Source organism: Lipotes vexillifer, unplaced genomic scaffold, assembly GCF_000442215.2.
Source record: "Lipotes vexillifer unplaced genomic scaffold, Lipotes_vexillifer_v1.1 scaffold39, whole genome shotgun sequence".
In the NCBI taxonomy this organism is placed as follows: Eukaryota; Metazoa; Chordata; class Mammalia; order Artiodactyla; family Lipotidae; genus Lipotes; species Lipotes vexillifer.
In genome coordinates this window covers 3,836,151-3,847,240 of record NW_006787038.1, presented here as the reverse complement: position 1 = coordinate 3,847,240, position 11,090 = coordinate 3,836,151, and the positions used below count along the sequence as shown (strand labels likewise).

The window sequence follows — 11,090 nt, the reverse complement described above, 5'->3', positions numbered from 1 at the left end:
ATGAAAGGGCCAATTAATCTTGCTGCCACTACCTCTGTCCGTTAAGCTGTGTACCGGTCCACAGGCATAGGCATTCCTACCACGACTGCCTGAGCAGTCCCTGAAAACCATGGCTAATTGGTAAAAGATCGCATTTGTTTTTCCATAGCCTGAACACTTCAAAGGAGGCTCTGCCAAAGCCAAGGCAAGGTTGCCACCTCGATGCATCAATCACTAGGGAGACAGCTGAAGTTACCTGTCACCCAGAGGGTGACGTTCACACCTGCTGTTTCTACCTTGGCATGTGGTCTTGGATGATGAACATCACTGGTCCCAATCACATTCACACTCTCCAGCACCACAAACAGCAGAGCGTTAGAGAGCATTTGATTAATGTGCTGCAGGCTTACTTTATTTATGCAATTTTACCCAAATATCTTATGTAAAGAGATATTATGCAGATCTCTTATTCTGAGGGAGTATGTTTTGTACATGCATCTTTCATTCACCTTCCAGAAAAGTTAACTATCAATGAGATTTTTACATGTTAAGTCACATTTTAAATCGAACATAGGCAAGGCTTGCAAATTAATGTGCAGCAAATCTCTGAACCTCTGTTTCCTCATAAGAAAAATGGGTTTAATAATTTCCCCAGCTAGCTTACAGGGCTGTTGAGAGGCTTGTGGAATAAAATTTTAATTTTGTAGATGTACTTTGTAAGCTGCAAAGCAGTATATTACATCAAAGTAATGTTATTGTTAAAGTGAAGATGCAGTTGGCCAAGTAAATTATCACCTCCAAATAGAAATTCTGTGATAATCCAATTTTCATGTATTGGGCTGGCTAAGACGAAGATTACACTTGTATGTTTTTTGAATCCAGGCAGGCAGGGATGGTGTCTCACTAAACTTTCTGAGACTTGGTGAGCATTTTGTGGTTGCCTCTGGCTATGACTTGGTATTGACAGTAAAGAGCATCCTGTCTGAGGATGTCTATTAAAATCTTAATTTCAGGGCACCAGGCAAAGCCTTCAGTCAGGGCAGGATCTTCAAGTGAACATCTCCTGCCATTGCCTACCTGCCTGCACCTGCCCTTCAGGGAGAATGGGAGTCATTAAAGGAAACTGAACATTGGAAAAAAAAAAAAAGGTAACCCTGAGACCCCAGTCTATCTTCACCCTGATCAATCTGAAATAAGGGCACGAGAATGAAGGAAACCCACCCCCACTGCCTCCTTAGGTGTGGCCCTTGCATCTTGGAATGTTCTCTGTCCCAGACACTTGGGGAGTTGTAGGGCCAGACAGACATGTGTAGGGTTTCCCATCCAAGGGAGAAGCTGCTTACTGCACAGAGTTCTTCTCTTTGCACACAACATTTTTTTTGTCTTTTTCGGTACGCGGGCCTCTCACTGTTGTGGCCTCTCCCGTTGCGGAGCACAGGCTCCAGACGCGCAGGCTCAGCGGCCATGGCTCACGGGCCCAGCCGCTCCGCGGCATGTGGGATCTTCCCGGACCGGGGCACGAACCCGTGTCCCCTGCATCAGCAGGCGGACTCTCAACCACTGCGCCACCAGGGAAGCCCTGTACACAACATTTTGAAGCAAAATGGAATGATCGCCACTGGGAAGGGAATTCATTTTATTTAGATAACCTCAGGAAATAGCAAGATTTGTGGCACATATTTCTGGGAAAGTGCTCACAAGCAATCAGATGCCTGTCTGTGTTCCTGACCCCTTGGGATCGCCTGCAGGTACATTCATAGCTTGACTATGAGAACATATGATAAGGGCGATGGAGAGTGTGGCTTATAAATCATTTTCTGGCACTGTTTGTGGAGGATGAGACTATAGTTGGGGTGGGTGGTGGCGGGATGCAAGATCAATGGGAAATGTGTCCTCAGCAGACATTTCAAAGACCTTGGAATGTAGCTTTTCCTCTCAGATAAAGACCAGTATCAATTCATCATTGATACACTTTTACTCAGTGTCCCTTTACTCAGTGTCCCATCATGTTAGGCGATATGGAGGAGACCCCCAAATATTTCCAACATAGACCGGGAGCTCTCATTTTACTTAGAAAGATTAGGCGTTCTTGTGGATAAAGATAAGAGCCCAGAAAAGAGACAGGAGGAGAAAGAAGCTAACACTGTCCAGTCTCCTGCTGGGACTGAGGCGCTTATGTTATCCCATCGGATCATCAGCGACACCACAAGGTAACATCTTCATCCCATTTTATGGATGAGAATACTGAGATCAGAGAGGTTTGATGACTTGCTCCAGGTGCCACAGCTGGTTAGTGGCAATAAAGTGTCCATTCTTAGTCTGCTTAATTCTGATGGGGCCAGAATTGAAGGGAAGTTTTCAAATTGCCTTATATATTGATTTTGTCAGAGATAATCACCAATTTTAGAAAAACAAAATAACATTTGGCTGTGCTTCCTCTTACTCCGTTCACTTAGGAGCGGGGTGCCGAGGAACTACTAGCTCTAGATCTGAAGCTTTAATGTCCTTTTCTGTTGATAAACCATATTCCTAAATAAATCATTGTTTTTGTCCGTTTGTGTTTCCAAGGCCAGATCTCTGTCTCTTTCCTGGCTGAATACTCCCTTCCCCCACCAACATCTTCCCACGTGCCTTTAGCTTCTCTTTTCTCTCTCTCCTTCCCTACCCTCACACACACAGAAATTCAGGCACACACCTTCCCACCACACACCCCTATGCAAAATAAAATTAGAAATACCCCCCAACTCTCAAGATATTTAGGGAATGGAGACTTTCAATCAATAGAGCCAAATGCTCCATTCCCTCCCTCCCAAGCCAGGGTGAGAGGCAGACTGAGCTTGTGAAAAGGGTCCAGACAGCCATGATTTTGACACCAAGAAGCTCTAAAGGAACAAAAAGCCACCTGTGCTGTCCTCTATCTGCCCTGTGGCCACTGGATCTCACAGGGCTACCAGATTCTCAGAGCCAACACCTGGCAAGCTGTTCTTTTGTTTGTATGTAAAATCCTTTCAGAACATGAAAAGGTTTCCTGGTCCCCTCTTTTATTTTATGTTTTTATTTTTTTCTGGGACGTGGGCCTCTCACTGTTGTGGCCTCTCCCGTTGCGGAGCACAGGCTCCGGACACACAGGCTCAGCGGCCATGGCTCACGGGCCCAGCAGCTCCGCGGCATGTGGGATCTTCCCGGACCGGGGCACGAACCCGCGTCCCCTGCATCGGCAGGCGGACTCTCAGCCACTGCACCACCAGGGAAGCCCCCCCCCCCTTTTATTTTGATGCACACTGTCAAAATCCAGAGAAAACAGTATGTGATGTTTCAAAACTACACGCTGAGCTGATAAGCATATTGTCCTCGTTTTAAGGGATTGTTCTTGTTTTAATCAACCCGTAGGCGGCCTCTCAGCCACTGCACCACCAGGGAAGCCCCCCCCCCCTTTTATTTTGATGCACACTGTCAAAATCCAGAGAAAACAGTATGTGATGTTTCAAAACTACACGCTGAGCTGATAAGCATATTGTCCTCGTTTTAAGGGATTGTTCTTGTTTTAATCAACCCGTTGAGGAAGCAATAAATAATCATTTATTTATGACGTTTGCCTTCACCCAGAGGAGTGGAACAGGGTAGGTAGGTGAGCTCCGACAGCCCAAGAAACCGAGGTAGTGGTGGTGTCAATATTCCTGCAGTGGTTCAAAGCTGTCTCTGCTCCCTCCAACCTCCATTTGACACACACTGGCCAACTGTCCCCACCCTCTTGGTACCCACCTCAGACTAGTGGGATCAGAAAAAGAAAGGAAATAGGAACAGGGAGGTGAGGGCAGCACTCCAGGCAGAAGCTCCTGGTTCAAGCCGTTCAAGCTCTGTGTCTGGATGAACCACTCAGTTGTCCTCCCTTCTCCCAAATCAGAGCTCCCCCTGGGTCTCAGGGTGATGCTGCGTTGTGTAGAGGCTGAGAGCAGGTCCATTAGTTCAAATCCAGGCTCTGTCACTTACCCGCTCTATGTCCTTGGGCATGTGACTTAGCTTCTCTGTGCATCAATCTCATCCATACAAGGGGATCATGGAGCTTCTGCTGAGAGGATTAACAAAGCTGCCTTATGCTAAAGGCTTATTAGCACAGTGCCTGGTTCATAGTAAGGACCCAATAAATAGAGTCAATGATTATAAAATGCTCAAATAGTGCTCACAATAGGTAGGCCCTGTTTAAGGGCTTTACATAAATTGTTGTCATATGACCCTCACATCTCTGTTTTACAGATGGGGAACCTGGAATCTGAAGATCACACGGTAGTGAATGATGAATATTCAGACCCGGGCAGACCGGCTCCAGAGTCGGGGCTCTCAGCACTTCTGTGCACAATGACGTTGATCATTACGGGTGTTGACCCTGGCAAGCTGAACTAAACCCCCAGGTTTTCCTCGGTCCGAGAATGGAGAGCAGGGGAGGGCTGTTAGCTACAGTGGGGAGGGAAGGAGCAGATGATGGTTAGAGCATCACATCAGGGTGGAATCCAGAGCTCGCAGCTGGAACCAGTGGCTGAAGTCAGGCGCGGAGCCCCAGCCCGCTCCAGAGGAGTGAGGGGAGGAAGGGGGGGCAAGTCCTCGAGGTTGAGAGGGGTGGCCAGAGCACCGCCCCTAGGAGGGGAGGGAGGGGTGGCGGGCTGGGGGCGGGGGTGCCCAGCTGCCATCCCCGCCGTCTCCCGGCCCCCACTCGCCGGCGCCCCAGTGGGAGGACGGCAGCTGCCCGCTCCCTCCTCCCCACACCCCCGCTACCTGCCCAGTCCCCGAAGCGAAGCGTGAGGAGGCTGCGAGCCAGCGGGGCCGAGCCCACAACTTTGCAGCCTCGGGGAGGGCGAGAGCCGGCGTGCAGGGCTCCTCTTGTCCGCGACCAGAGCTTGGTGAGTTCATTTCCCCACTGCTCTGCGGCGGTGCGGCGGCGGCGGCCGCGCGGGGGGCGGCTTCCCGGGCGTCCGGGAGGCGGTGGCCGAGAAGCCGGCGGCCGCCCGCGCTGCCTGCCTCGCTAGGGCTCCGGCTGTGCCGCCCGCCGCCGCGAGCGCGGCCGGCGCCAGTGCTAAACGGCCACCGGGCCGCCCCGGCGGTCTCCGTTGTCCCTTCTCCCGCACAGGGCCGGGGCTGCGGTGCGGCCGCCCGCCGTGCGCCCCTCACTCCCCGAGCCCATCCTTCGCCTTCCAGGCGCCGCGGCGCATCTGGAGGCTGCTCCCGCGGCCCCCCTGGCGACCAGCGTGGGGAAGACACTTGCTTCGCCGGATCCCGGGCCGCGGGCTCTCTAGGGTGGTCAGCGCCACCGCAGCCCCCAGGAGCCCCCAGCGACCACCCCCGGGCGTGCCCTGCGCTGAGCCCCTGCAGCGGAGAGAGACCCGCGGTCCCCACGGCGGGCGCGAGTCTCCTGGGGCACTGGCACCTGCAAAGGGGACTCCAAGGTGATCAGTCACCCAGTGGGGACGGGACAGCCTGGACGGAGGCCTAGTGGCATTCGCCCGTCCTGGGTGCAGCAGCCTTCCCAGAACTTTTCTCGCGCCTCGGGCTCGCCTGCTCCTTAGCCCCTGGAAAAGTTCTCGCGGGCGCCCGGAATCCTATTTTTCGGTGGCTTCCGAAGCTGGGCAGGAACAGGGGCTGTGGGGCGGGGTGGAATAAATTTGTGGTAGGGCTGCGCTCAGCGGCGGGGGTCGATCCCCTGGAAACCTAGCCAAGCATCCATGCCTGCGCCCAGGGAGAGCTTGTTGGCATCGAAGGGATTTCAGCGCCATCGGGGTTGTTTGGGTTTCTCGCTCCAGCGCGGAGTGGGGGGGGGGGATTTTAATTTCGTCGCCTCAAATGAAAACGCTCTTTGCCAAGAAATAGCTAGGGCAGCCAGCTTCGGAGAGATGGGCTGACAGGAAACGGCTGACACAGGGATTCCTGCTGCGCCCCCCATCCCACCCATCGCCTAAGTGCTTGTGGGAATGAATCGATTGTTGTCATTGATTTTTTCTAAAAAGCCAGGTGGCAGCGGCTGCGTGTGTGTACACACAGATACACACATACACAAACACAGATACCGAGGCACACACAGATTACACATACAAAATCACACACAAGGAACACCCCCCGCACACACACACAGCTCTTTGCGTTATGGGTAAGGTCCCTGAGTATTGCCCAATATGGGGGGGTGGCACGGAGAGAGGGGAGGTGAAACACTGCTTCCGGTAGGTCATTTCTATCTGCCCCCACCCCGATCTTCTTTCTCCTCCTAGGGGGTCTGAAGGAGGAATCCCAAACCTGGGCACGTCTCCACGGCCACAAAGAAGCAGAGCCCTAGGGGCTTCCCTGGTGGCGCAGTGGTTGAGAGTCCGCCTGCCATGCAGGGGACGCCGGTTCGTGCCCCGGTCCGGGAGGATCCCACATGCCGCGGAGCGGCTGGGCCCGAGGCGGCGGCAGTGAGAGGCCCGCGTACCGCAAAAAAAAAGAAAAAGAAAAAAAAAAAAGCAGAGCCCTAGGCAGCGCCCCCGCCCCCGCCCCGTCACCCCGCGCCGCTCCTCCACCCGCAGACACTTCCTACGGACTGAGAACAAGTCCCCACCTCGCCCTCCTTGTACCTGACCCCCGGGCCGTCAAGGCGCCGAAGTGCCTCAAAAACGGAGGAGGTGGGCACCAGAAGGTAGGGCTTGGCTCCCAGAGGCTGTCACGATCTCGGGGTCTCACGCCTGCTTGGTCACGGGTTAGGGAAGAGACGAGGGGTGATCTGAGGGACATGGATTTGCGTGGAGCAGGACGGACAGATAGCGCCGGGGAGCGCCCGAGGGAGCCCTCCAGACGCTGCAGTGAGTCTTCCTCTCCCCCGGGCCCCTTAGGAATGTAATCGAGGATGCTGGCCCTGAGGCTGCTCAACGTGGTGGCCCCCGCCTACTTCCTGTGCATCTCCCTGGTGACCTTCGTGCTGCAGCTCTTCCTCTTCCTGCCTAGTATGCGTGAGGACCCCTCGGCCGCCCGGCTCTTCTCACCTGCGCTGCTCCACGGGGCATTCTTCCTGTTCCTCTCAACCAACGCCCTGGGTAATTACGTCCTGGTCATCCAGAACTCCCCAGACGACCTGGACGCCTGCCAGGGGACCGCAGCCAGGAGGGCCCTGTGCCCTCCGCCCAGCGCCCACTTCTGCCGAGTGTGCGCCAGAGTCACCCTGAGGCACGACCATCACTGTTTCTTCACCGGCAACTGCATCGGGAGCAGGAACATGCGTAACTTCATCCTGTTCTGCCTCTACACCTCCCTGGCCTGCCTCTACTCCATGGTGGCCGGCGTGGCCTACATCTCCGCAGTCCTTTCCATGTCCTTCGCCCACCCGCTGGCCTTCCTCACGCTCCTTCCCACCTCCATCAGCCAGTTCTTCTCTGGTGAGTGGGCCCTGGCAGGCAGGTTGGGCCCTATGCAAAGACCTTCTGCCTCAACCCCAGGTTTGCCAGGTTTAGCAAATACAGGATGCCCAATTCAATTGTAATTTCAGATAAACAATGCATAACTATTTAATATAAGTATTTCCTGAATATTGCGGCGGACATACTTACACTAAAGTCTTTTAGTTATCTGTTTGAAATTCAGACTACTGGGCAGGGCTTCCCTGGTGGTGCAGTGGTTGAGGGTCCGCCTGCCGATGCAGGGGATGCGGGTTCGTGCCCCGGTCCGGGAAGATCCCACATGTCGCGGAGCGGCCGGGCCTCGGAGCCATGGCCGCTGAGCCTGCGCGTCCGGAGCCTGTGCTCCACAACGGGAGAGGCCACAGCAGTGAGAGGCCCGCGTACCGCAAAAAAAAAAAAACCAGACTAACTGGGCATATGCTGTATGTCAGCTGGCAACCTCCCTCCCCACATCCATCCTCATTCATCTTCTCCATGTTGCTCGCCACTGTCCATTTGCTTATAGAATTGTGGCAAACCAGGCAATACACCTGCCCTGTGCCAGGAGGGGCTGATTGCTGGCCATCCCTCCGTGCAGCCTGCGAGGTACCCGCATGCTATGTCCTTCCTCTGCCTGGGCCCCAATCCTGCTCACACATTCCTCCGAGGACTTTGCTCTCCAAAGGTCTTGCCGATCAACCACAGTAAGGTTGACCAGGGTGCTGGGCCAGTCCCAGCAGAAGGCTAACCCTCGCCCTCCTACCCACTATATTTGACCCCCTCCAGGTTGTTCTCCAGTCTGCAGATGGCTCAGAGCAAGGAGCATCCTGGTTGGAGATGCAGCCATATTTAATGGCTCCATCTTCACACCACAGAGCCATGGGACTGGTTTGGGATCTGACCCTCCAGGAGGCTCTCACACTTGCAGGAGCCAGGCATGTAGACCTTCACACTGGGGCTCAGCTATGCCCCCTGGTGAGGACTGTGCTTTATATAGCGTACCCCAAGGAGAGTGGGGTACCAGGCCCAGAGGGACCTGGTTCCTGGTGGCAGGAACCAGGCCTTGACACCGGTCAGGACCCACCCTACCTGGCCATGAAATCTGCCCCTACCTCATTTCCTTCACTCCACCTACCCCGGCCTTTGATTCTGACTGACTTGGCTCTTACAATTAGTAGCATGCACATATGGACACGTAGCTGTGCGTGTGTGATGTCATCTCCATTTCTCATGAAGAAACTGAGGCTCAGATGGGGTTAAATGGCTGCCCGGGATCTTACTACATCTGAGCAGCAGCCTCTGGCCTGCCTGCCAGGTCTTTAGACAACGCACAGCAGCAGAGGGAATACAGCATGTTTCACACCCCATTGACCTTTCAGGGGCAGAAAAGACAGAGTGCAGCTTCTTTCACCGAGAGCCCCAAATTGTCTTGATACGCCTGGGCTGGACATTCATAAAATTCGGCCCCACTCTGGGGGAAGCCATCGTTTTGGTCTTTGTTGGGGCCTCAGCCCAGTCCTCTGCAGGTGTAAAACTTAGTGCCATTTGGCAGTGGGAACACAGAGGCCCTGGAAGGACCCAGCTATGAGGGTTGCCTTGAGGGCTGGTGGTTGAGCTGGGCCCAGAACTCAGAGCTCTCCGACCTTCTGGATCCTGGCGCCAGCACAGGAGGCTGCTGGGACTGAAATAGCCAGGACGAGGGAGGGAAAGTGGGCGGGCTAGGCGGTAGAGTGTGAGCACAGGCAGGTGGAGAGATGAGGAGAGCCAGAGAGGCTGATTACACTTTCTTTTCCAAGTAGTTTCATCACATAAAAAAGCGGGTGCTTCCAAAGAGAGGATCTTGAAATGGTTTGATTTAAGCCTGGGCTTGAGGCCTGTCCATATGTGCTAGGTTTGGGTGGGAGACAGGAAAGTAAAGAAGACGAACCTCTTGCTTTGATCTGATGGGGGGACAGAGCCAGTCAGTGCCTATCCTGGGCCACAGATCCCTATTCCAGCAGAAAAATGAGCCCCACTATCTTTTACCTCCTCACCAGACCCACTAGGAAAAGGAGGACAAGGTTTCTTTTTCTTTTTCTTTTTATTATTTGGCTGCATTGGGTCTTAGCTGCGGCACGCAGGATCTTCATTGTCGCATGCGGGATCTTTTGTTGCGGTTCATGGGCCCTTCGCTGCGGCGCGCGAGCTTCTCTCTAGATGTGCTGCTCGGGATCCAGGGCGCACGGGCTCCGTAGTGGCGGTGCGGGGGCTCTCTAGTTGTCCCGCGGGCTCTAGAGTGCACGGGCTTAGTTGCCCCATGGCATGTGGGATCTTAGTTCCCCGACCAGGGATCAAACCCACATCCCCTGCACTGGAAGGCAGATTCCTAACCACTGGACCACCAGGGAAGTCCCGAGGCCATGATTTCTAATCTCCAACTCTCCCATCTCATCTTCCTCCTTTGCTGGCCTTTCATCTTTCTCCTTGGCAGCCCTTCTCTCGCCTGCCCTGACACACACCTCACCTGTTCAGCTTCTCCCTTCCTGTCCCTTCTCCCTCTCTTCTCAACCCAAATGGTTGAGGGCACCGCCCTCTCATCTGCTCCCGAGGCCAGGTGAACAGGAGGGTGTAAAAAGGGACAAGTCGTTTGCTAGACTGAGCTGTCCCCAACTGTGGTACTGCCCCTAAGGCAGATCTGCCATCAGAGCATGGGATGGCTGTGTGTGGGCCCCGTGAGCCAGAAGTGGGAGGGGTCTTCTGGTGGCTGTACCCACATGCCCTCCGTTGATGCCAGAGAGGAAGGAGACTGGCCAGTTAGATTTTAGAAGCTGTTCTTTCTTTTGGCTTTGTGGGACCAGTACAGGTTGTGTCACTTCTCTGAGCCTCATTCTTCTCATCTGGGAAATGGTGATGACACCATGTGACCTGTGTCGTGGCATTTGGAAAAGTATGCCAGTGTGGTGGGTGCCAGAAAGTCCAGTAGAAGGGAAAAGGGGTTAATATTTGTTGAGCACATATTATGTGCTAACCACTGTGCAGGTCTCATTTCATCCAGTCCTCAGGACAAGTTTGTGAGGTAGGTATTATTATATCATTTTTAAAGACTCAGCAACCAAAGGCTTAACAAGGTTAAGTTGCTTTGAAAGCACACAGCTAGTATGAGTCCAACCCAAGCTTTGGACTCAGAGCTGCTAGCCTCCAGAGCCCACATTCTTCCCACAATACTGCCTCTCTGAAGTTGCTTCTTGATGAACGAGCCACTTTGGGAGGGAGAGAGCTTCTTATCCCAGGATGTATATTAAAGATGCTGGGTGATGATCTGTCAAAGGTGCTATAGGTGCTTGGTGGAAAGCCAGGGTGGAGTGATTGGATGGTGTGACCCTTCAGGCCCATTAGGAAAATTCTGTGATTTTCTAAAAGAAGCAGAACTATTGTTAAATAGTTCAGAGGAGCTGAGGCAGCCAGGCTAGGCAGCTTCAAACACTCTGAGAGAAAGCATGTCCCCAGATTAGCCTTTTGTAGCTGCTGCAAGGGGCCGGGGAAAGGCCACAAGGTCTTTTCTGCATGCCTTGATTTAGCGCCAGAAAAAAGAGACTGTGGAAAACAGCTTCCATCGGCCCAGGCTTGTCCCTGAGGCTGAGGTGCAAGGCAGGCTTGCGCTTGACAGCTCTGATGTTTGCACATCCCAGCTTGAAGGCCATCTTTGCCTGTAGCATTCCTGTACCCCCAATGGCACCACGG

At 53.8% G+C, this 11,090-nt stretch overlaps 1 protein-coding gene across 1 annotated transcript in view; it reads left to right on the top strand.

Annotated features, from left to right (window-relative positions):
* The first annotated feature begins 4,685 nt into the window (after positions 1 to 4,685).
* ZDHHC22 (zDHHC palmitoyltransferase 22) overlaps positions 4,686 to 11,090 on the top strand; it is an 8,966-nt gene continuing 2,561 nt past the window's right edge. The window contains exons 1-2 of the mRNA XM_007459765.1: positions 4,686 to 4,874; positions 6,831 to 7,370. Of these exons, the coding sequence (XP_007459827.1) occupies positions 6,845 to 7,370 (526 nt within the window). The 5' untranslated portion in view covers positions 4,686 to 4,874; positions 6,831 to 6,844. The remainder of the gene's footprint in view (positions 4,875 to 6,830; positions 7,371 to 11,090) is intronic.